This window comes from Pituophis catenifer, unplaced genomic scaffold (assembly GCF_029215685.1).
Source record: "Pituophis catenifer annectens isolate HBS135680 unplaced genomic scaffold, rPitCat1.0.hap2 SCAF_4, whole genome shotgun sequence".
Taxonomy (NCBI): Eukaryota; Metazoa; Chordata; class Lepidosauria; order Squamata; family Colubridae; genus Pituophis; species Pituophis catenifer.
The window spans coordinates 74,347,723-74,374,435 of record NW_027256884.1 but is presented as its reverse complement, the minus strand read 5'-3'; the positions used below and the strand labels follow the sequence as shown (position 1 = coordinate 74,374,435).

At 37.6% G+C, this 26,713-nt stretch overlaps 1 protein-coding gene across 1 annotated transcript in view; it reads right to left on the bottom strand.

The window, feature by feature from the left end:
* Positions 1-25,616, bottom strand: part of C2CD2 (C2 calcium dependent domain containing 2) — a 37,329-nt gene extending 11,713 nt beyond the window's left edge. The window contains exons 1-10 of the mRNA XM_070944275.1: positions 24,891-25,616; positions 21,090-21,188; positions 15,871-15,990; positions 12,814-12,918; positions 8,129-8,251; positions 7,784-7,895; positions 5,398-5,506; positions 3,784-3,845; positions 2,817-2,944; positions 2,360-2,531 (exon numbers count right to left, since the gene is read on the bottom strand). Of these exons, the coding sequence (XP_070800376.1) occupies positions 2,360-2,531; positions 2,817-2,944; positions 3,784-3,845; positions 5,398-5,506; positions 7,784-7,895; positions 8,129-8,251; positions 12,814-12,918; positions 15,871-15,990; positions 21,090-21,188; positions 24,891-25,172 (1,312 nt within the window). The 5' untranslated portion in view covers positions 25,173-25,616. The remainder of the gene's footprint in view (positions 1-2,359; positions 2,532-2,816; positions 2,945-3,783; positions 3,846-5,397; positions 5,507-7,783; positions 7,896-8,128; positions 8,252-12,813; positions 12,919-15,870; positions 15,991-21,089; positions 21,189-24,890) is intronic.
* Positions 25,617-26,713: the final 1,097 nt, after the last annotated feature.

The window sequence follows — 26,713 nt, the reverse complement described above, 5'->3', positions numbered from 1 at the left end:
ATGTTATGTTATGTTATGTTATGTTATGTTATGTTATGTTATGACGTATGGCTATACGTCCCGGTATAGCCAGCTGATGCCATTGCTGGTTATTGGGGGCGAATCATTGGCCCCCACGGAGAGGGCCCGCAACTTGGGTGTCCTCCTGGATGCGCGGCTGTCTTTAGAAGGGCATATGACAGCCGTGGCCAGGGGGGCTTTTTGTCAGGTTCGCCTGATACGCCAGTTGCGCCCCTTTCTGGACCGGGACTCCCTACGCACAGTCACTCAAGCACTCGTCACTTCTCGTCTGGACTATTGTAACGCTCTCTACATGGGGCTCCCCTTGGGGTACACCCGGAGGCGCCAACTGGTGCAGAATGCGGCTGCGCGGGGGATTATGGGAGCGACGGGGCGCTCCCATGTGACTCCTCTCCTGCGCGAGCTGCATTGGCTTCCGGTGGACTTCCGGGTGCGCTTCAAGGTGTTGGTGATCACCTTTAAAGCGCTCCATGGCTTAGGGCCAGGGTACTTACGGGACTGCCTTCTGCCACCAATAGCCTCCCACCGGCCGGTTCGCTCCCACAGAGAGGGCCTCCTCAGGGTGCCGTCGGCCAGACAATGCCGGCTGACGACCCCCAGGAGGAGAGCCTTCTCTGTGGTGGCACCTACCCTATGGAACAATCTACCCCCAGAGATACGAGTGATCTCCGACCTCCGGACTTTTTGTCGGGCCCTAAAAACTTATTTTTTTCAGTTAGCCGGTCTGTCTTGATTTTAGGGTTAGTTTTTAAATTTTAATATTGATTTTAATTGACAAGTTTTAAATTATGGGCCAAATTTATAAATTATTTTAACTTTATTTTTAACTGTGATGTTATGTATAGATGTTTTTATCTTGGCTGTTCACCGCCCTGAGTCCAAAAGGAGAAGGGTGGTATAGAAATTTGAAAAATAAATAAATAAATAAATAAATAAATAAATAAATAAATAAATAAATAAATAAATGTTATGTTATGTTATGTTATGTTATGTTATGTTATGTTATGTTATGTTATGTTATTTTATGTTTATTATATTATCCTTTTTTATTAGTTTTATTCTTTTAAATGATGTTTTATATTCTGTAAACCACCTTGAGTCGCCACGTGCGAATAGGTGGAAATATAAATTCAATAAATAAATAAATAAATAAATAAATAAATAAATAAATAAATAAATAAATGTGTATGTGTCTACTAGCTCTGTTCCCATAGAACAAAAATGATAGACAGACAGACAGACAGACAGACAGACAGACAGACAGACTGACCGAACAAAATTGATGGCTTTTTAAAAACAATTATTATTTTTAAAAGTGCTTTTCTTGTTTCAATAGAGGGCTTCCTATCCCAATGCAGAAAAATAAAAAGGCTGCTTCTTTTAAATTTGCAGTCTGTTTAAGAAGAAAATACCCTTAAGGTACTGTAAACCCCAAAACATACTCAAAGTCTTCCTCATATGGTTATCCAAAACTTTATTTTTTATGTTTTTAAAGGAAAGAATACATATATATACACCAGCATATAAAGTGAACAATCATGTTTGATGTTGGCAAGTTCCCTAGGCATCCTAACATCCTTTTTGTTGTGCATACCTTTAATTATGTTAATCATATAGTCCAATTACTTCAGTAGGTAAAGATATTTACAGTGCCATTTATAGCACCTGTGTGGTTATATAGTTTGCTCTCCTAGAACATTTTCGTCGAAGTTTTGAGGCTTAAAATCTGTCCACTAATTAAGCCAGTCAGCTTCCTAACCCATGAATGTGAAACCTAACTTAATTTTTGACTTTTAAATGGAACAAAAATGTAATGAAATTTCACTAAATTATTTTGAAATAATAGTAACAAACAAAACAAAGAAACACGCTTCTTCCTTTTTGTTCACTGCATTTATGTGAAACAGGATTTTCACACTGTGTGAAAGAAGCAAGTACAGAAGCCAAAACACTAATCCCATTAAAAATCTTTTGTGCAAAGAAAGAAATAATCAATCACTTCTTTTATATACAGAAGTAAAGTAATTGTTACAAGGTAAAATGTAGGGCTATTTGAGGTTCATTACTACTTTTAATTGATTCAAAGGTTGAACATTTTTAAAATTACATATTCTTTTAAAAGAATCTAATCACTATTTTCAGTCTAAATACCTTCCTTTTTAAGAACCAGCTTGCATATTATCTGTAAATATCTTCAGTCCCAGAATGTTCCACGGCCAAATAAGTTTGGGAAATTCTGAGTCAATCAAAGTTGTATCCTGTCTTACACTTTAGCATAGAATTTTGTCTTAAAAAGTCAGGTTCTTGGAACAAGGTAGACCTCCTCTTGGGTTCTCACCTGAATGCAGAACAGATGATCTCCCTTCCACCAAAGTCTTGGCTTTCACAGCAGTTACAGTAGTGACCACAGTCCCACAAGGCATCACAGTTCGATCCTTTTCTACTTTTGCAACAGGAATCCTGGCAGGAACTTGCAGTGATTTGGTTTCTGACGGTTCTATGTACAAGAACTAAAGAAAGAGAATACTCAGCATCTTAAAGTAAGGATAGTTGAACATATATCTGGCTTTTGTGGGGAAAAGGAATAGATCAATCATTCTAAAAACCTGTAAGTGTCAACACAGTTGCACCCATTTTTAAAAAAATCATGTACAAACAGATGGCCTCTTATGGGCTTGAGATGGGGTAATTTACTGTTATCTCTACATTTTACCATTATATGCATAATGAAGTCAAATGAATAGGGTCAGAATACATTCAAGAAAAGAAAATTCAGGTAATTTTAAACTTTCTACCTCTGCAGACACAGATCCTACTACAGAGCTATTATTGCTGATTTGGCTGTTCAATGCAAAACTTTGCAGTCCAGAAGGCTGTTTCCTGAATAAATCCAAAGGAACATTAGCAGAAAAGGAAGAGTCACCTGAATAAAACAGAATTAATTTATTAAAATTTTCAGTACTGAAAATTATGTTGAGAACAAGTTTTACATATTTTGGGACATATTTTATTAAAAACTACTATAATCTTTGATATAAACCAGAAAAGAAGTTTCTATTTCCAGTGTACCATTTGTGACTTCATAAGGAAGTCACTGAGGAAGTAGACATTGGGGATCTGAGTTCTGCCATTTACATTTGCACCCATGTCCCTCCTAATTGGTTAAGGGGACCTTGGAGACACGTTCCACTGTGTTAAAGAAAGTGGTGCTTCATCCTCTCCTCAAGACACCATTCAACAGTACTGGACAATTTTTGTCCAGTATTCAATCTTTTCTTTGTATAAGTTACTGAGATGGTGATATGCTTGCAGCTTCAAAGGGACATGAAAGAAACAGATTTCCAGGGCTATTTTCATTGGTGTTTCAAGCCACATTCCTCAGCCACTTAATGGATAATCTCTCCAGATTTAGGATGGGGCAGTGTATCTATACTAGGCCTCCTTGATCCCTCAGCAGCCTTCAGCATCATTAAATATGGTATCCTTCTGAACTGACCTATGGAGCTAGGAGTTCAGGGCAGAGTTTTATGGTGGTCCTCCTCTCTTTTAGTCATTGGATGGTTAAACAAGATCTCGGGTTTCACTGTTTGCTTAGAGTTCATTGAGGAAAGAATGGCTGGAGAAATAACACCTGGGCTTCTATGGTGTTCAGCAGTTTCTCCTGCTGCACTCTTCTTCTCATTGGGCATTCGTCAGTTTTACAAACAGAGAAGATAAGTTAAAGCACCTCTTTGGAGAGAATGAGTCTCCAACAGTACTTACCATCCAACTCCCCATTTTCCGTAATGTTGATTTGCAGCTCTTTTGATTTGGCATTTAATTCACTGTGGACAAACATAACTTGTAGTTAGCAAAGCATTCAGATACATACATAGTTCCATAATTTAAAACATGGTTTCTTAACTGCATAATGGAATTTATGCTTGCCAAGTAGTTGTTAAAAGCAGAACCACCTGTTTGGAAGGAAAAAAATTCCCAAATGCTGGCAAGAACATACCTTATTTTGTTTGAGAAAACGCAATCAACTTTATCAACAATCATCAATGAACTTACCGAATTACTGGAACAATGCTAGCATTCAGTTTCACTAATTCAGTAAGTTTACCAATGTTTAATTTGTAATATTTGAATTAAGCTAACTACAAAGAAAGTGTAGCTTTGTATTCAACTGTTTTTATTTCTGTGGTTGGAATCTGTAATCACATCCCACTTATCCAGGAATAAGAATCACTGAACTCAGTAGAACTTACTTCTGAATAGGTTTGCAGTGATGTGAACTACTAAAAAAGACTTCAGTCAAACAGGAGTACATAGAGACAAAGAGCATATTCTTTCTATCTAAAATTCAGCCATAATTCATTATGCTTACAGCTATTATTCTATTATTCTAGCCCCATCCTAAAATCCAGTATAGATTCCAGACAGGAGCAGCAAATTAGTCTTGGTATCTTTTAGTAACACTAATTGTCACTTACTCAAGAAACTATTGCAGAGTGACAGAGGGAGAGAGAAAAAGAAGAATGACCCTGCTCATTTTTATGCTGTCTCTAAGAAATAACCATCAAGGGAACATCATAGGCATGCCATATAAAAAGAAAAGTTCTCTTTTCTATTAGGCAGTTTTGTCTTCTGGCACAGCAGTGAAAGAAGAACAAAGAAAAACAATTTCAGTACCTCCAGCAGGCCAGGTTGGTCAAAGTAGAATAGTAAAGTGAAAGTGTGGCCATGTTTTTAGAGGAAGCAAACAGCCAAATGAAGCAGAAAGTTCAACTTTAACTAAAGAGACTCTGTGTGATCCATATCTCATGCTGATCCAAAGCATACTTTATTTACTTTTGGCTTTGGCTTTTGTGAATTAAGTTGTTGCCACTTGATAAATAAAACATGGGGTAGTGTAATGTTTGAACGTAACAGGTTCAAACATTACACTACCCCATGTTTTATTTACCAAGTGGCAAGCTGTCTTCTAACTATTGTTATGTCCAATCGGGGCTGGAATCCATCATTATTTTTAAATACATTGATAGATGATTGCTTCATTGAGGGGTTTTATAACATAGGTGTACTCATCCAGGAAATGTGCAACGGTTCAAATAGCATACAGTATGACAAAAGAAAAACAAAACCTAAAATCCCACCCCTTCCCTACGCTATAATATTTGCCAGTGTGTGATCTGAACGTAATTGACACTCCAGAACAATCTACAATAAAGATGTGATCATGCTCCTTATTCTTCATTATAATGCTATGCTATGTACTACTCTATGTAGGCTTTCAGCCTTAGTAAGCAAATAAAATTTTTTCCCACTAGGAGGATAAAAAAATAGGGAAGTGTTTTCTACCACGTTTGTAAAAGTATTATAAGGAGTACTTACAAAATAAATTCCTCTTTCCATGAAAGGTCCATGGGATAATTGGCAAAAGCACTACAAAATTTCTGCAAAGGGTCATTGAGTTGAACTACACAAATGGGGTTAATGATACCTGTAATGAGGGAAATGGAAAACAACTTAAATAAAACAAGAGTTTCTTACTAGTGTGCAACTACATTAAAAATGGTTTTATGCATTTCAGATCAGTGGGTTATTGGAATGTAGGTTCTATCTAACCCATATAAGAACTCCTGCTGTGCTTGGGAGATTTTAAATGAAGAATGTAAACATGGACCAACACATAAATATTGTAATGTTTACTATCCGTGTGATGACCAAATAGAAGTAATCTGGTAGAGATATTAAAAATTTGAGATGTCTCTTATGTGCAAAGGACTGATTTATTCTTTCATGGTCAGGGGAGTGCTTTGATGAATAAAATCTTAATGACAAAAAATATGAAATGAAAAAAATACAACTCAATATTTTTAAATTATTTAAGAAGTCAACATCATCATTACTCATATACAGCTTCATTAAGAAAAAAAGTAGCCAAACCATATTTCAAACCAACCAAAAACTAGTTCAAAGACTAATTCAGTCAAGACAGGGCCAAAGTTTAAAAAGGAGGGAAACACAGTAAAGAATGTTCAAGCAATGTGGGTAAACCACTTGTTTTCCTTAATGCTCATCTTCCCTGAATTCCCTGAAGGAAGTATGCAAAGCGCAGGCTTGTAAAGGCTTACAAAACCTGATGAACAAGTTATGTACTCACCCCTTTAAACACATATCGCATGACATAGTACTTGATGTTATGACCACTTAATAGCACTTGGAAGAACTGCAATGTCTGGTTTAAGTAACATGTGGAAGAATAAAGACATCAGCCTCACAACCAAATGCAGATTTAGTTAATGCAATAATTTTTCCATTTGTTACTTATGGCTGTGAAACCTGGACTCTGAAAAAGGCAGTTAGGAAATGGATGGACGTCTTTGAACTGAAGTGCTGGAGGCAACTATTATGCATCCCACAGACTGCAAAAATAACAAAGAAGTCCTAGACTGACCCTCACCAAAAATATTATTTGAAGCCAAGTCGCCAAACAGATCTTGTCATCCTGTGGTCATATTGTGGTCATGTCATGAGAGCTGACTCACTCAAAAAGTCAATCAAAAGTCAATACAGGGGCGGCAAGAAGGGGCCGCCCCTGTACCTCCTGGCTGGACATTATAAAATATGATACTGGAGTGACCATGGTGGATCTGAAGGAGTAGTGTGAGACAGAGAGGCATGGAGACTGCTGATCCATAGAGTGGCCAATGGTCGGACAGGACTAAATGGCTGACGATGATGACCAATCTGAATTTTTGACTTTCCAAATCTATGTTCAAGATAGCACTTGGCTAGCAAAACTGTCTCACCAATTTACAGTATACTCAGTACATTCTTTATGCCTATAATCCTATTCAAATCATAAAAGTCCATTGTACATAGATACATCTACAAGTGTTCATATGAATTAATGAGCCTCCATATGTAATGATTAGAAGAGAACAGCAAAGATATTACTGCAGATTTGTATATCATACTAGTTACCACATACCAATTCTAATTAAAAAGATGGGGAGAAAGAATATGAAAAGTTTTTATCCTACAAGAGTATGCAGATGTCTTCTTTTTCTCCTGCCTATAAATATTAAGTATTAAGAACTGGTTAAAAAGTTATTTCACTTGAATTGCAATGGTATTAAATTTTTTATAATAGGAATTCACAGCCAACTGATTCAAACACAAATTACCCTGTTTTGAATGAAATATTTGAAATGGTCCACTTTATAATCAAAACAGTGATTTTATATTTGAGTCAGAGGCATTTTTGCACTTGAAATAGAGTGTTTTGCATTCCAAACATTTTGTATATTCTAATTTATAATAAATCTAGTAAAGAAGCCATGCTAAATATAGGGATCTCTGGATGTGCGTTATTCACCACTTCTCAATGGAAACTGGGTCACACAATGTTGTAAAGGGCAAACTCTAATTCCTGAAACAACAGACCTCCAGACATGAATTTGAATTTAGCAAAGATGTTATGAAATGTCTCCCACAGACACCAATAGTTCTAGTACAGTATCATAACAAAAAGAGATACATTTCAGGTGATGACATAGAATAAAAAAAGATTTCTTTATAAAACATTTTTGATACTTGAAACAAGATAGAGAACAGAAATTAAAACCAATCAATAAAGCTATGCATTTACTGATGAAAAAGCCTCCTTTTCTTTGTTTATAGCACCTGCTTTAATCTATCATTGCAATTAAGCCAAAATATATATTATACAATTCAGGAGGGTACAGGGACAGTAAAGTATAAATTATTATACCTGCAATGTTATGATTGGCGAGTGTTGCTTTGATGTTTTTCATGAGCAGTTTTAGTTCATGAGCCCTTGGAGGCTTAGGAGGACTAGTACCCTGAGGAATGGCCCCTGTATTCTTTACATAGGAAGCAAAAAATAAATAGCTCCATTAAAGATAAATGTGCAATAAATTATGCTGTTCTCATACATTAAATCTCAACGTCATTTTGAATTAAGCATTGCATAGGCCCGTGAATCATTTATGTAGACTCAGCCGAGGCATTAAACTATGAAAATCTTTCAACAGGAAATATAAAAAAGGAACCACAGCAGCAATGAGCAAATCCATTAGTTTAAATAAAGCTATACCTGCATTCCTTTTATATCAGTAGATCTTGTACTCAGAATCATAACAGGTGATGTGCAACTGATGATATTCTGCAACACATTTTTAAATGTTTCTAATACAGTGCATGTCCCAAGAGTCTGATCCTATAAAGAGAAAAATGATAGAATTGCTTATAAAAGTTTGAAGAAGCATAATAGGAGAAAATCTTCAAGATTGTTTTCAGCATGCTGCTTGGCGCATTGATTCAAACTACAGCATCATGTGCTCTACAAATTCTACATTGCTTCCAATTCTAGAAGAATAAGCTTGGATTAAAACAAATAATACATCTGGAGGTAGAAAAATGTATACAGATGTGAGATCCCCTCATGTATTGTATCTAATTTGTGCATAATGGACAAATTGAGGACCCGGATTGTGGGAGCAATAAGATGACTTTGTAGAAACACCGCTTATGGGGGGCCAAAAGCCCTAATAAGCAGGTATATACAAAAGAATGAAGGCTATTGCTATAAATGCATTGTAAACCGCCCTGAGTCTTCGGAGGAGGGCGGCATATAAATTGAATTAATAAATAAATTGAACTAATAATAAATAATAAATGAGGACTATGATATGGAACATATAAGCAGGCATGCACCTCAGTGACAATGCATCAAACATAATAGTTATGAAAGCCAGCCAGCAAAAAGTCAAACTGCAAATGATTGAACACTTATTATATATTTAGCTTATGATGAGAACATGACAAAGAAAAGTCAATATATGCACACAGTCCACGTAATTATATACAAAACATTTATGGCAGTACAGCAGTGGCCTTACAACTAGATGTCCAATTGAGATATCTAGGCAATTGCCTCAGGTTGTTCTGACCTAGGCTTCCTTAGAAATTAAACAGCACAAACTTAGTCCCGGCAAACCTCTTTAATTTATACGGCTGTAAATTACTTTCATTTACAGTCCACAAGTCTTGATAAACAGTCTTTCAGAGGAAGGTTATCAACACCCACCTATCTCACGTGGAGCACTGCCAAAGAGCTAATTTCCAGACACAGGGCAAGGTCAAATTTGGCACAGAGTCACAAACAGAATTTTCAAATCTTGAATTGACCAGATGAACTAATTGCTTCTTGCAAAAGCTCACATCCCGTTTGCTTCTCTTTTATGTCTTATGGGAGGGGCCAATCATCTCCAAGCCTTACTCCCAAGTCGACCCTGTTTCCTTAATTGTTCCTGTCTCCTGGCAGCTCTGCGCATGCGCACACTGGGAACAGGGTCATGCTGTTCCTCTGCCTTGCTGATGTCAGACTCCGGAGACTCCGGAGGCAGCAAAGAACTACCAGATGGCCTTGGCCCCCTCTCTGCCTCCGACTCAGAGCCATCGTCCAAGCCTTCCCAAGACTCTAGGACTGGCCCACGTTTCTCCCCAACCCCCTCACTGTCTGAATCTGCTGCCAGCTCTGCTGGCTGCTGGCGGGCCACAACACTGGTATTGCTTCATGGGACTTCTACAAGAACCATCAAATTTGGTACCCGGGAGTATTTAATTTATATTTAAATATTGAGAAGGTTATTGAGATGTTGAATGGTATGTAGATTAGATTACACCCAACTGTATTGCTCCTTTCCTTTATATTTTTCATTCCAGAATGGTCACCAAGGCCTGGAACCATTATCTGGAGATGTAAATGTGAAAACAAATTGAAGTTTTTGAAGCATTGAAGTATTCAAGGAACAGTAGCTCTTATTCAGAAAATAAGAGGTCCAATTTGTATCACTCCCCTTCAAGATGCTAGTTTGTGTTTGTAGAGAAAGAATTCTGAATCCCTTGATCTCACACTTCACATGTATCTGAGGAATATTTTTACCCATTCCATTCTCTACACTAGTTACGCACATTCTTCGAGTGAGTATAACTGTCAATCTGGCTAAAACTATGTTATTTTAGACAAACAGAAAGACAGACAGACAGAAGAGAGAGAATCAATTCTTTCGATGGAGATCATTAGGGGAAAGAGACTAATGCAGGGGTTCTCAAACTATGGCCTGCGAGCTGGATACAGCTGGCAGAAGCCATTAATCCAACCTGCATGGGACCATGAAGCTGCCCCGCCCACCCGCTGGCCCCCACCCTTTGGCTGAGCACAGGACTTACTTTTGCGAGCCCTGCGAGTTGGAACTGGAAGGTAAGGCCAACATTTTTGGCCGGCAGAGTGCTTCCGGATGCTGGGGAGGCCAAAAATGGGGCATGCAGGGGCCTCCGCACAGCCAGCAGAGTACTGTAGGAGGACTGGAGTGGAGGAGGAGGGCCGCCTGCTCGCCCACCCATCGGCCGGACTAGTGTTCAAGTTTCAAGCGAAAGAGATGTGTTACTTTGGGGGAGACCGCGGGATTGCCCTGCCTCCCCACTGGTCTTCGGCGCTTCGCTTGTCGGCCTCCAGATTTCAGATTCCCACCACCCAGCACCAGTTCAGGGGTTCCTTTCCCCCCAGGGGGGAGAGAGAGGGGGAAAGGGAGGGGAAGGGAGAGGGAGAGAGAGAGACTGGTTGATTGTAAGCTCCTTGGGGCTGAGAGGAATTGCTGCAAAACTGAGTTTCCTGAAGTGGACCACTAGACTCCTAAACAACTTAAAAAATGATCTAGTAAAAAGAAAAGTCAACCAAAAGAGCAACATGGAAACAAAAGCAAATAAAACACTCCCAGGAGCAAAACAAATTAAAGTTTAATTTGTGTGTATTGTTTAATGGACTGCTAAATTGGCCATGCCCACCCAGTCACATGACCAACTAGCCACACCCACCCAGCCGGTCTGGTCCCCCAACAGTTTGAGCGACTGTGAATTGACCCCCTGTTTAAAAAGCTTGAGGACTCCTGGACTAATGGGTTGACTGGCTTCATGACACTAATTTTAAAGAATGCTTTGAGTAAATATTGTCAATTCAATTAATCCAGAAGTTTTTCAAAAGTCAGCTCAGAAGATAAGTAATGTACACTTAACAAACTTCAATGAACACACACTGGCTGATTATTTTTAGAGGGCTCCTTATAACTTTTTTTAAAAGTGCCTATTCAGAGTTCACCAAGATTGAAATTATCTGCTGATGTTTAATTTACATTATGTAAAACTTTTTTTGGTTTTTTTAAACAAAGGTGAATTTTTTAATGCAATGTTTAGCATGAATTATAAATATTTAATCAGAAATTTTAATTACAGAATATTCTCTCAATAAAGTCAATAGAGTACATTTCAGCATTATCAAGGAGGCTCTGTGCATGTGCAGAGGTGGCGTGTGTGCTCACATTTCCGAACTGGTAGCAAAGGTAAGTCAATACCACTGCTGATCTATACCCATCTATACTACCTTTCATCAAACTGGTGCTCCCTCCCCCTATGAATTCACGGGGTTGTAATTTCATTGAATGGGGGGGGGCGCCCACTATGTTGAATAAAACTGTTTTGATCCATTAATTTTTATTAATAAATACACTGTAGGCAATTTCATAGGTCTTTCATGCCCTGTCTTTTTTTAATTCATGAACATTCAACAGGTTATACACTAGCTGTCTTGAATTCATGAATCATAGCTAGCGCTCCTGAAGCACAAAGCATTTGAACCTTAAGAATGCCTTTTTAAAAAAAGAGGGTATCTGTTAAAGTCTCCCTCTAGGAGCAGAGACCACCAGCAATATTTTGAATTCTGTCCAATAAACAACTGGAGACAAAAAGCAGCCTTCTTTATTACTGCCCAAATAGCTTTAAAATGTCTGTGTTTTACAGGCAGCTGTATATATGGTGAAAATGATAATTTCCAAGCAAATGGTAGTAAAGTAATTTTGTATACCTGTGTTTGCTGTTGTCGTCTATCTCAGTGACAAATATTGAGAGGCTTTATAGACTATTATTGCAATTTTTTAGAACTAGCAGCATATAATTACTCTTGAAAAACTTACAGCAGCCTATAATTGTCAACCCTTCAAAAAGCTGTCACATCCACATTAGTATGCCAGAACCTGCAGCTTTATACCTTGTTCCTAATTATATTTATTAGAAGCCATTCCTTTGGAATGTAGAATCAAGGTGCTAGTGGTTTAGAGAAAGGGCAGGCAAATGTTTAGAAATATTATTTATTTAAGTCTGCTGCAGTTACATCAGGGGTGAAATGCTCCCGGTTCGGACCGGATCACCCGATCCGGTAGCGATGGTGGCAGGTGGTTCGGAGAACCGGTAGCAAAAATCCCTGCCCACCCCACATGCCCAGCTGAGCCACGCGATCATCAGAGGCTTTTTTTTTTTACTTTTAAAAGCATTTTTTCTACAACCTCTTCGGCCAAAAAAATTATTTTAAAAGTAAAAAAAAAAAGCCTCTGATGATTGCGTGGCTTAGCTGGGATCGTCAGAGGCTTTTAAAAGCATTTTTTTCCTACAATCTCTTCTGCCGAAGAGCTTGTAGGAAAAAAAATGCCTTTTAAAGCCTCTGGCGATCCCAGCTGAGTTGCCTGATCGTCAGAGGCTCCTGAAAGCATTTTTTTCTGCAACCTCTTAAGGTTGTAGAAAAAATGCTTTTAAAAGTAAAAAAAAAAAAAAGTTGGCCATGCCCACCCAGTCACACTACCCCCCCCCAAGCTACGCCCATAGAACCGGTAGTAACAAATTTTACATTTCACTACTGAATTACATATAAAAAAATGGCAATATACTTACTTTTTGCACATTAGTAGGTTTGACTTCAATATTTGTTTCAGAGGAGTAGATGAAAGACCACTTGATTTGGATGTCTTCCTCTTCGGATTTTGCTGAAAGTTTCAGCTGTTGATAATGACAGTTTATTAAGGATTGTTATTTCTATTTTGCAAAATTAAGTAGGTGCCAGTTGCAGTTTTATATAAGTTGCAGTTCAGCTTATGGTACAAAATCTTTCTTCTTTGAAATTTTTAATGTGAATATAAATTCAGATAGAAAATCTGATATACTCTCCCAATACTTTGGGCCTCAATTCCCAGCAATTCCAATAGTAAACAATTATGCAAGATGTAGTTAAAAACTCTTGAAGAACAGTAAGTTGACTAGTTATGTATGTTCACTCTCTGTAATCAAAATGCAATCTAGTACATTCACAGTTCAGGGAACTATGGCCACCTTCCGGATCAGTTAGTTCTCAATTTTCATAATTGATCATACAAACTGGACTATCTTTGGTTGGTGACACAAAATTCTGAGAGTTTGATCCTAGCCCCAGTCTGGGGCTCTTTCCCCAGAGCCCCAGACTGGGAAAACTACAAACTACATAATTACTGTAGGACAACTGATTAATAGGTGCTTAGCATTTACATTTTTGACATAATTTCTGATGGGTACACATTAGAATTTAGTAAATTTAAAATATAAATGCTAAGCATCTACTGATCAGTTTGTCCTACACCAATTATAAATGAAGTACTCAATAAAATATAAAGGTTTTAAGTTTCTGTTTCTGTCTATACTACTGTCTAGGAATTCAAAATTTAAATAAAGTTTCCTGGCTCTAAGATTTTAAGTCCAAACATACACCAGCTACCAACGTCCACATATATTATAACTGCTTCACTCGTCTCTTGATACAAACAATAGAACAAATCAGAAGCTACTTAAACATATATTCCCATTATATCCAAAATGGTGAACTTGTCTCTAAATAAATCATAATATGAAGTTGTAGTTTAAATTTGGCTTCTAAATTGAAATGTTTAAAAGTCATTAAATATATTTCCTTATTTGGGTCAAGCAGGAAACTACAATTAAATGCAGTTTCCTTAATTGCAGAGCAGAATTATAAGGAGATTCCATGTAGGTTTTCAATACAATATCCAAACTGGACCAAAGTGCAGTAAATCCAGTGAACAATATATGGAAAAAAGGAATGGCTGAGTCTATGGTTGACAACAATATTGAACATGAGGAATCTAGTTACATGAAGCGTACAACTGACACCTATGGTTGAATAAAGCACTGAAAGCCTTATATATATAAACTGAGACCTTCAAAATATGTTTAAAATATTTCGGAATGTTCCGGAAAGGGGAGGTCTTAAACTTCCAAACCTACAGTTATATTATGAAGCAGCAGCTTTGACTCAAGCAAGTGATTGGTTTGGAAGGAAAAAGACTGGAATATTGAATATAGAAAGTTTCGATCTCGAATTTGGTTGGCACGCTTACTTATTTTATGAAAACAAAGTGGATAAAGTATTTAAAAGCCATATACTTAGAGATTCTCTGATGAGAGTATGGAAGAAGCACCGACTCAAATGGGATTATAAAATACCGTTATGGCTGGATCTTGGTCATATTATGTGGAATACAAATATAATGTCACTCGGGGGGGGGGTTTATATAAAGAGGTTCTTTTTACAGATGCGGGCAGATGGCAACTGAAGACATTAGAGACACTGTTGGGTGAAGGGATTAATCTAACCTGGTTACAATATAATCAACTTCAACTGAGATGGAAAGAGGACCAAAAAACTGGTATTATGTTGCATGAGGAAGAGTTGGTTAGACATATAAAAGAGAAAGGTCCAATGCATATCAAAAGGCTATATAATGTTTTGTTAGAAAGGGATTCAGAAACTGAATTGGTTAAAGATTGTATGATTAAATGGGCACAGAATTTTGCAGAACCAGTAATGTTGGAAACATGGGAGAAAATATGGGTTCAGAATGTTAAATTTACACAATCGCAGAATTTGAGGGAAAATTTTTATAAGATGTTTTACAGATGGCATTTAGATCCCAAGAAATTATCCTGTATGTATCCTAATGTTCAGCCAAAATGTTGGAGATGTGATTGTTTAGATGCTACATATTATCATGTTCGGTGGAATTGTAAGAAAGTTAAGGCTTTTTGGATAAAAATATGGTGGGTTATGCAGAATGTTTTGAAGAAAAAAATTCCATTTTCTCCACAATTGTTTTTATTGGGTATAGTAAAGGGTTTTACACTGGATGAAATTAAGTTGATATTGTACATGATAACAGCAGCGAGATTATTGATAGGTAAATATTGGAAAAATGAAGCTTTACCCACTATTGAAGAATGGACTTTGAAGATGGCCAGTTTTGCGGAGATGGCGAAGATCTCAGCATATTTAAAAGATCGCTCACAAGAGACTTATGAATGGGAATGGAAAAAATGGATAGATTACGTGCAGAACAAATATCAAGTTAGGAAGTATCAAATAGCTTTTCATTGAAAGTATTATATAAAAATAGAAATGTATGAATACTGTGAAGATAAAAAAATTTTTTAAGGGGGTTTGAGGGGTTCAAGTTTTATAAAAAGGGGATTTTGATGGGATTATATTTTGTGGAAGTCAGGGGGGAGGGTTAGGGGGGCTTGGGGGGGGTTAGGGTGGGGGGTGGGGGTGGGATGGGGCGGGAAATGGGGTGAAAATGTAATTGTAAAACTTTTGTAATAAAAAAAAATATGTTTAAAATAATAATTTTTAATAAAAATAAGATAGAAATTATTAATAGGTCACTAGTTTATAAAAATATCAACTATATTAATCCAATGTACTGGTAAATATAAAATTAGATCAAATTTAATTTTCATCCAGACCATACTATTTTTAAGAAGTGCTCCCCCTACAAATCACATAAAGACTAGATATGTCCCCTGCCAGAAGAAGTTATGTACCTTGACTTACAAGAATGTACAAGGTGACTAAATACATATGTAAGATGTACTACAAGATTTGTTCATTTACATTCAAAACATTACCTGCAAATGAAGTGGAGATAGTTTTACACTGTAAGACTGACATTCTCCAGTAAGAGGTGCAGTTTGAGATACACTGACAAGAAAATGGAAGGAATTTCCAATTACATTACAGGAAACCACCTAAAATAATAAAATATAGTTTTATTATCAGCTGTATTTATGGAGAAAGCATCCTGAGCATTTATTTGAATGTTAAAGTGATAGCCATTTTTTGACATCAGAATTCATATTTTGGCAGTTGCATTGGTCCAGAAAAGTAGGTTATTTTTTGTCTCTTAGGTGAATTAAGCTTGTATATAATCTTGTCCATGGGAAACAAAGCTCATTGATGTAATTCTATTGCTATTATTTTACAAACAAACTAAAAGAAGCTAGCAGGAACCTGTAATGAAATGTTGTAAGATCATTTTTCAAGCTTTGTTATCCAGAGCATTCTCAAAAAATGTTGTAGATAGCTGCATCAATATGATAAACTGAAGAAATAAAGTACTTGCCTTTACAGCTGTATATGTACAGCATGTATATATATCCATTCCACACAAATCAGAATGTTGCATTAACAGGATCCTGTCTCATATAAAAGCCAAATCACATATAACTGCATGGATGTTGGTATCTCAAAATCAGTATCATTTGAGTGATATTGCAGAGGATTGAGTAACATCATAACAGGACTGAAACCTTCCCACCCTTCCAAGGAAATCTTCCCACTTGGGCTCCAAATAGTTTAAAATAGAAACTTTTGTGCAGTATGTGAAGGAGTTCAGTGGCAGGCTGGTGAGGAGGGGGCTATTATTTTTCATGTTTCTTATCTAAATTATTTAAATTTAGACTCTGTCTACATGTTTAGGTCTTGGATATGAAAATGATTGCATTACTGCTACATTAAGAAAGGAGGTTGCTTTTTTCACCTTCCTCCTCCTAAAACTCCCTATTAATTCTACCATATGGATATTCCCTCTGTTAGGGAATACTTAATTATATTTGATAAAGATATACCTAAATTTTAGCCTGCACTGCACTGCCCTTTCCCCAACCCAACATCTATATATCCCATTCCAACACTATAGAACTCTATATGCAGTGCAGAGGGTTTTGTACCAAATTTATCAGATCAGGATGTTTATTTTTCTCTTAAAAGGTACAAATATTTTACTTATTATTTAGGAATTTAAGGTTTAGGCATTTAAGGACTATCAAGCAATCATAGAAAAATCCTATCGTTTTTATCTGCTTCTGCTTAAGGGTACCAAAAGGTATCTTTAGGTTTATCTGGGAGCCTGGAAGAAAGCCCTTTCCCACAACCTTTGAAAGTGTTAATATCAGACTACTGTAATCTCATACAGCACTTCTGCTTCTCAGTCTCAAGGTATCTTCTTCTTTGAGAACAAGTTTGTCTACTGATACGTATTAACCACTTGGTATCATTTTTGCTTCAAATATGGACAGTGTGACTGTCTGGTTTTTGACACAGAAACATTCAGGCAGCACTTTGTAAATAATTTACTGTTTGTTAATAGAATGGAATATGGAATATGGAATATGGAATATGGAATATGGAATGGAATGGAATGGAATGGAATGGAATAGAATAGAATAGAATAGAATAGAATAGAATAGAATAGAATAGAATAGAATAGAATAGAATTCTTTATTGGCCAAGTGTGATTGGACACAAATTTGTGTAACAAGGGAAAGTAACCCATGAAGGAGTCAGTCCTTTGTTAATTTCATACCAACTAGACAACCCTTGCCCTCTTGAATCAATGTTTCAGAGTTATTTCCTTACTTAAACAGAGAAACAGAAATAGTGGGCAAATAGGGAGTGGAAATGATTCTGACTTTCTGCTGGCTTCTCCATTTATTTTGTTTGTAGTAAGGCTGCAAGGAGAAAGTCAGTGGGGAGGCCAGCAGGAAGATGCTAAGGTCCAAGGCAGGTAAACCGTTGCTGAGTGATAAAGAAAGCAAAGGGACACATGGAAGTGCTGGTCAGGAATGGTATAGGTTGGGAAAAGCATGCAGAGGACATTGATGGGTGTGAGTGACTACTGCTGGGTGAGGGAGGGAGGGATTGTGAGACTGACTGAGAAATAGTCACAGAATACTGAAAATGATCACATGACCACAGCAGCAGCCAGTAGCACTGAAGCAGCCATGATTTCCCCAAATCCCATTCCCTCGGGAGTCATGGGTTTTAGATTTTGGATGCATTCTATAAGTTACCTATTTGAGGTACCTTGGTCCAAAAATTGTTGCCTTATGATGCGTTATTTTGTCCAGCTAAAAGTCATGAAGACTTTTGTTTTAATACTGTATAGATAGATTTCAGAATCAAATTCCTATTTAGCAGTTGGATTACCAATGCAATCAAAACTTTGTTTGACCTTTCACAAGTAAGTAGAGCAAGCAATTTTTAAGAAGAAAAAAAAGGGGGGGGAAATCTGCACACTTCTATGCATATTGGCTACTAAGAGTGGTTTTTTTTCTACTACATATACAATAAAATATATAGAAATGTATATATTATGGTTAGCATACAAACTAAACATTTATTTGATTATATTGTTTATTCGTACCATGTTTCAAATTTAAATTCCATTGCTATTAGTTTGCCAAGGCAAAATTGAAAACAAAACCCATTTCAATTAGAGTAACTCACAATGCTTTCCAAAATAGCTTACAGTACTCAATTTTAAATGCAGTGAACAGAGAGTTCACAAGCTCTATTTACAATATTCCCTTTTAGGCTGCTCTTCACCTAAAAATTACATATACACACTTTTTCTTTTCTTTTCTTTTTTCTGAAGGCTGGAAACCTATTTAGGTAAGTATAAAATATGCAGCTTTCAAGTGTTCCTTGGTCCTAATAATTAGGAACAACCTGAAAGATGTACAGCACTTATGGGAGCCTAAATGGAATAAAATCTACAATTCTTCTTAAATACCAGGATTGTCATGAAAACTTTATTTCTTCCTCAATGCTGTCAAATTCTTTCTTCCTCTACATTCACCTCCAACTGATGAAGGCACAATCCTGACAATAAGGTTGTCTGAATCAGTTTAAATTCTAAGCTGCTCAAAAATCTGGACTACCACTAGATGGCAGCAAAGAATTAGCATTTAAATGTTATCCATACTTATGCAACATGTATGCAGTAAACCATATTTTAGCTGTGTAAATTGATTAACCTAGCTTATAAAGCTTAGAACAAGAGAATTAAGAAGTATAGACTACTTCTACACAGTTTAAAAGATTGCAAAAACAAGCTGGGGAAAAGAACTAGAAATAACTAGAGGCTGAATATAACTCATACCATACCAGACTAAGTGCTTTAAAAACATACCATTGTACGCTAATCAGATAAATGATTTTCTTGCTTACCTTTGTCCTCTTAACCCTTTTGGACTTTAATCAGAAACTTGAGTTACTCTGCTGCTATTAGAAAGTGATTTAAATCAGAACATAATTGACTGCTATTGCCAGTTGCTGCTCAAGTGGAAATCAGCTTTGTGGAAGAGATATTGTAACTACCCATAGAAAGCTAAGTAAAGCTATTGATGGTTGACAAAGGAGTGACTGTTGATTGCGCTGCCAGTTTCAAAGCCATGTCCTTCCATAACTAAAATTCACAAGTAACCATTTGCAAGAAACCAAAATTTCATGTATAGTAATACTGAACAAGTTTTGGGTGGATGTTAAAGAAAAGAAAGGGGGTGGGAGAGGAAGAATATAGGCTTCTTTGATCTTGAAACTTTACCCTATATGATAGCTATATTCTTAAAATGGAATGTGGGAGGAATGGCAAGTTTGAATACATTATGATATCTAGTAGGAAATACAGGTTTCAGGTTAAACTTTAAAGGAGGAAACAAATGCACAATTAACTATTTCTCAATACATGAAATACAGGTTTTTTCCAACCTTGGAACAATTCTAAAGTTTTATTAATAGATTATAATAGAAGCACTAAGGAACTTGTCAGTGTTTATATTTTCTGGAAATTAATGCTTCTATTGTTTTAGAAAAACAGACAGTACAGGTCAAATGAGAAGTTGAATAATCAGACATAATGTCGTTTTCAAACCAGAGTAAGTCTATGTATTCTTCCCTAATTATCAAATCCTGCCCCATATTCCTAACTTCATGTTTAGTCTAAATTTCTGATTATCAAGAAAACAATATGTTAACATGTTTAAATGATTTTTAACATATTTTGCTTATTTGTAAAGACTCACAGAGAGCTAGCTGGGGGTATCACTAGGGGCATAAAATGTAGCAATAATTACTAACCTTTTGATTTGTAGTCTGCGATGATTTTTAAAAATCAATTATTAACATAAATGCATGCCCAATTCTAGATAGAAAATATGTATTTAATAAAGTAATCAAAGCAATATGAACTTTGCTTAAGGTGTGCCACAATCCAAGGAAAGTAAAACATTTTACATAAAGAAGTATATAAATACAAAGGTTTGTTTGCCAACTGATCTTGCCCTACTCTTATTTACATAGGAATAGACTGTACTTCTGTATTTACTCCATAATGCCCCTTATATTCTATTTATTCATAACTATACTTTCATTTTATATTATAAGAATTATTTTTATGTCAGAAAGACTAAATAATTATCTCTGCTTTTTATGGGACACTGGTAAACCAGTATTCTTGGCCTACTTTTTTAATGTGAAAAAATAGTAAGCTGAAAACTATTATCTGCAAACAACTCAAAACATGTATAATCAGTTAAATCATATAATTCGTTTAGATTGGATTCTGCCATGCATCCAAATTACCAGCAAATTTATTAAAGAAAGAATTTTTAATGTATCCATTTTATTATTTTGCCAATTCTATGCAACTCTTTTTTTCGATACACTATAACTATTCTACTGTACAGCTAAATGTCAATCCACTGAATCTACCCTTATTAATACTTTACTACTAAGCATTAATACCTAATAAACACTTTTTGTGTAAGGATTAATATACCATAGATAACAATCCATAGATTATATATACCTAACAGTGCAGAACAGCAAACAACTAACGACATAAATTGAAGTTTTTGAGGGCATGCCCACCTCAGTTTGAAATATTTTCCCCTTTTCCTGTGCATGCATCGGCTCTCATGGTAAGGAAATACATAAGCAGCTGACCAGTTTTATACATGGGGCTCCACCTTATAAATTAAGGAATGTCAAGAAAAAAAACCCTCACCTTTTCTTCAGCAGATTTTACTACATTTATTATTCCTTGTACTCCAAGCTCTTGATCCTGATGAGCTGCATCTTCATCAAATGTAAACAAGCAGGTGTTCTGGAAGAGATAGGAAGAAAGAGAAAAAGTGACATATCCAAAGCTATTAAAAAGGCCTAAACATTACTGAAATTGAAAAAGTGAAACAGCAAACACTGGAGAAGTCTAAACTAGTGAAAATTGTGCTTGAAATAATATATTAACAAGATGCATGGCAATGTACTTTCTGTGCAAACCCTCAATTTCCCTTGAGCTTTTGCCAAATTACAACAATTTATATAGAAGAATGTCATGTTATGTAGATTTTAGCCTGTGATGCTGAGGAATAAAGTTAAGAACCCAATCTTCAATTAAATGCTGCTTCATTATAAATCAAGACTTCTGCTATTTCAAAGTTTTGCTAATGTATTTAATTATGGGAGGCCCTGGTAACCACCTGCACTATGTTGCCAGTCTATTGCTTAGTGAAATTAATTCAAATCATTCTTATCATCAGTGTTGATTCACAGAGTTTTAAAAATAAGTTTTGAGTGTACACTCTTAGTTCTTTATTGTGCTACCTATGGTAGGTGCACTAGATTAAAGAATATTATGAAAAAGCAACAGTACCCGCAGGAATTAAATCATGTGAACCAAAATAAGGTGGGGTAAATATCTGTTTGGTTTCAAACTTCCATGGGAATAAATAACTGGGAATTAACTAACTGCAATTTGTTAATCCGGTTTAAATATATTTGCATTTACTCTTAAGAAACCTTTTCTGTGGTATGCTGGATGTCCATGTTCAATTTTGCCATCAAATTTAAGTATAAAAATCCCTATGGACCTATAAAAATCCTACTTCTGGCTGGTTTTCTCAATACAAGAACTATAGTGTATTATAATAGGCTTGTTTATATAGTATCTTTAGCTCCCTTCTGGAGGTCTCGCTCTTCACCTAGGTCTTGTTAGTATGAACTTATTTTGGTTTTCCTTTCCTTTGTTCTTTCCCTCACCTCTTTAATGATTATGTACTTCCTTTTAATTTAATTTTATATTATTGTATTTAATATTTTGTTATAATCTGCTTTGAGATGTAACTGTATGCTATAAAAGACATTAAATATGGCATAATCCCTAAAATAAATGCAATAATTTTTCATCTTCATTTAAACATTGATTGCTTCACAAAATGCACTAAACCATCATTTAATTATGTTTCATTGAATACAATTGAGGTTTTAAGGCTACAATTGAGCCCAAAATTTCAATTGTTCAGCAAGGCAGTTGTTAAATGAGTTTTGTCCCATTTTATGATCTTTTTGTCACAGTTGTTAAGTGAATCACTGCAGCTAAGTGAATCATATGGTCATTAAGTGAATTTGGCTTCTGCCTTTGACTTTGCTTGTTGGAAGTCAGCTGGGAAGGTTGCAAATTGTGATCACATGACCCTGGAACAGTGCAACTGTCATAAATACATGTCAGTTGTCAAGCACTCAAATTATGATTAAGTGATCATGTGAATGCTGCAACTGTCATAAGTGTAAACAGTCATAAATCACTTTTTTCCTGGTGTAACTTCAAATGGTCACTAAAGGAATGATTGTAAGTCAAGGACTACCTGTAAGCTACAAATAAATAGCTCCATTCATTTACTAAACCATAAATCAAAATTTATATATTACAGTGCCTTGGTTCAGAAACAAATTGCATAGAGGTTTAATGTGATGTGTGAATCCAGGACATGTTCCACAATGAATACTGATTATCTTAGAATGAGTACATGAGTAAGCTCTGCTCATTGTCATATTATCATACTATGACCTCCAGTTGGACAATATTATATAGGGTTATAATATAAGGCCCAAAACATCAAGCTTGTTCAGAAGTTGCTGCTACATACAATTTTATTCATTCAGTGTATTTGATTATCCTTCCATCACTAGCCCTGTAGCTGGATATGTGGACTAAGGATAATGGGAGTTGGGTCCAATCTGGAAAGTGTCAGATTGGAAAAAGCTGTTCAGCCCCTCATCTTTATTTAAATCAATCCTTAAGTAACTTCATGGGCTGCCCACCCACCTTTTTTGGCATCAAGTTTAAGAGGCCAAACCAAATGATTTGTGTTTTGAACGTGTTCCTGACAAAAGGCAGTCAGGCACAGAGAACTATTTTCCTATTATACAGTCAGGCCTAATTTCACAGACTGTGGTATTCTGTACATAAAATTAGGCTATACTAAATATAAATGTTCATCACAAAACCCTTGGTTGTTTAGCAATAAAATGAGTTAATATATTTATGACTGCAAGCTCTCTATTCTTTACATTTCCAAATGTGTTTAAATATAAGAAATAATTTTAGTGGAAAACAACATGAAGGGGAGAGGGAACAAATATGTTCACCTTATTTAAATATCTAGTGGAGAACAGAACTCAGGTGTCATCTATATTGCCAAATACAATAATAAAGAACGTAACATCTGTGGCATGTGCTTTGTGATGGACTGTGTTCCCTTTATTCCAAGGCTTGTTTGTTATGGTGGCAAAGCAGCAAAAACAAATGCAGTTTTGCAATGACAACATTGTTTTGAATTTGGAAGGCTGAGTGAGGAAGTAGAAACACTGTCTGCCAAGCAGTGAGCTAAAATGAAGAGGATGCAGTTGTTTTCTTGGAAAGGATGTACGCATGCAAGGTATTGTTAATTTCCTATCAGAGTTTCTACAGTAAGTTTGTTTCCTACTCTTTGACCCTCTTCCCCAAATTACTGTTTAATTTTCCATTTTAAAAGTTATTACTGGAACACACACAATAGCAGGCTGGAAAGTCACATTAAGTAGGATAAATGAATTCTCTCAGCCATTCCTCAAAAATAAGCAGGGGAAAATTAATGATCATTTTATCCTATTAACTATTACTTTCTAGAAATTTAGGAAGGAGTCACCATGACTATACCTGCAAATACAGGTAGTCCTCGAGTTATGACCACAATTGAGCCCAACATTTATGTTGTTAATTGAAACATTGAGTGAGTTTCACTCCATTTTACAACTTTCTTGCAACAGTTGTTAAATGAATCATTGCAGTTGTTAAATTAGTAACAGGGTGAATCTGGCTTCCCCACTGACTTTGCTTGTCAGAAGGTTGCAAAAGCTGATAACATGACCCCAGGACACTACAACCGTCATAAATATGAACCAATTGCCAAGTATCTGAATTTTGATCACGTGACCATGGGGATGCTGTGATGGTTATAAGTGTGAAAAATGGTCATAAGCCATTTTTTTCAGTGCCATTGTAACTTTGAACAGTTACTAAATGAACTGTTGTAAATCAAGGACTACCTGTACTTTTAAGGGCTAGGGAAGAAGAGTGTCTATCACCTTTTCCCCTGAAAGAGACCCCCCCCCATTGAATCCAAGATAATTTCCGTTTAGGATCGAACCATTACTAAGCAGGTTCTGTTGATTTTTTTTTTTAGCCACATTCCCACACACAACAGGATTGCATAACAAGACAAAACCCTACAGGTCAGTGCAAACCTTTTACACGCCTAATCAAGACACATTTTTTAGCAGTAGAAGGTCCCCAGTACAAGCGCTGCTTGAGCTTTGCGTTCTAGTTTTACCCCCGTGGGTTAGTTATATCTGATGCGAAAAACTCCTGGCTAAAAGTACCGAAGTTAGTTGGAGCTCACGGACGTCTCATCACAAATTAAAAAAAAAAAACCCAAAAACAAAAAAACCCCAACCTTGCTGGACTGGGGTCCGGCTATTCACTCACCTCCCGCAATCCGGCTTCCTTGTTCAGCGCTGCGATCCAGGCTTTCTGCCACTCGCTCTTCCAGCTATTCAGGGACAGCAGCCAGGTGAAAAGGGAGCCCCCCTCGTCCTCTTGCAGGAGTCCTGGGCGCGACGGCCGGGGAGTCGGCTTCCCACCGCCTTGCCGCAGGACGCTCAGGCCATATTGCACCAGGTAGACGGTCAGGACGGCCAAAGCGGCTGTAAACAAGGAGAGCAGCGAGAACCGCTGGAGTTCATCCAGCCACCAAGCCAGCCACGACATGACTGACCATATTTACCGGGCCGGCTCGCTTCCTCTCAAGAGCGGGGAAGCCCTTCGCATGGCAAGACGCCTTCCCTCCGCGGCAAACTCCGGGCATGCGTCCTTCCCTCCGGTCCCTCAGAGAAGCCTCTCCCGGGCTAAGTCCACAGCCTCGGCTGGGAGCGAAAGCGCGCGGATGACGAAAGGGCTCGGGCCAGGTGTTCGCCTTCCGCCTCGGCCAAATGGGCGCGCTTGAGAGGTCGGAGAGGCGCAGCCAGCAAGATGCGGCGAGCGGGAACGGCAACGTCACGGGAGCGGCCCCGCGCGCAAGCTGAGCTTTCACAGGACTGACGCACGGCACCGCCGCCCGCGGGCGACGGCCGGGAGGAGCGGTCAAGCGGGTCACCAAAGGAAAACATTCCCAAGCCAGAAAGGAGAAGCGGAGGCGACCCACTCTGCGCCCTCTTCCTCCCGAGGAGCCGGACGGGGATTTCTCCCGCTATCAGCTACGTCCTGCTCTTGACGCGGCGCTCCTCTTTTCCGGCTCTTCAGGCCCTTAAGCTTCGCTGGAGGCTTATCACAATCGCTGGAGGCTTTCAAAAAGAGACTGGACAATCGAAATGGCATAGGGAGGGTCCCCTGCTCGAGCAGTGGGTTGAGTAGAAGACCTCCAAGGTCCCTTCCTCCTCTGTTATTATCTATGCTCTAAGGCCGCTCTATTGCACAGCTCCTGGACGTCCGCTCGAATCCTAGAGCCCTTTCAAGGTGCTGGCTGCAATCCCTGCGTTGGAAACAAAGGGCTCTTTCCCCACACCCTTAGCTTGGGCTTTTCTTGCCTTCCACTGGACGACAGCTGTCCCTTTGCTGTGTCTCAAAAACGAGGTCAACCAAATTGTGCCCACATAGGAGGGTAGGGTTGCAACTGCAAAGGACAAGGAAAAGTCCCTGTTGCTTGCTCCCCCACCCACCCCACCCCCACCCTGCGTGCTTGCTTGCTTGCTTGCTTGGCATCACCACTGCCACTCCCATGACGCTGGGAGGCAGCAGCAGTTCTCTTCAACACTGGTGGAAGTAAAGACTGATATCTTGGTGGAAGACAGGCAGTGGCATTCTGAAAGATTCAGGTGCTTTTATAAGAATGGCAAAAGCGGTGTCACCCCACATCTTGTATGTGCAGGATCACAAGATGGAAAAGGGGCAGCATTTGATTTGAAAAGCTGCAACACTGCTTTATTGGGCTGTCATCCCTAACTCTCCCCCCTCCCCCGGCAGATGCACTGGAGGTGTCTGGTAAGAACATTGACCTCATGGAATACCTTCCACAAGGTTGGCATTCAGTGAAACCAAAAAGAGAACAGAACAACTTGACTGCCCACAAGGTTCTGCTGTTTCCAGTAGGCAAAGGAGAAATGACCATGGGGATACATCTGTGGCCAGATGAGAGGGGATGGTCCTTCACTCCCCTCCCTGTGAATCCAGATGCTGACACAAAGGAGGACTTGAATTGATTTTTCATAGAAACTACTTTCCTTCTGGATTTCTTTGATGCAGCCTGCATTTGC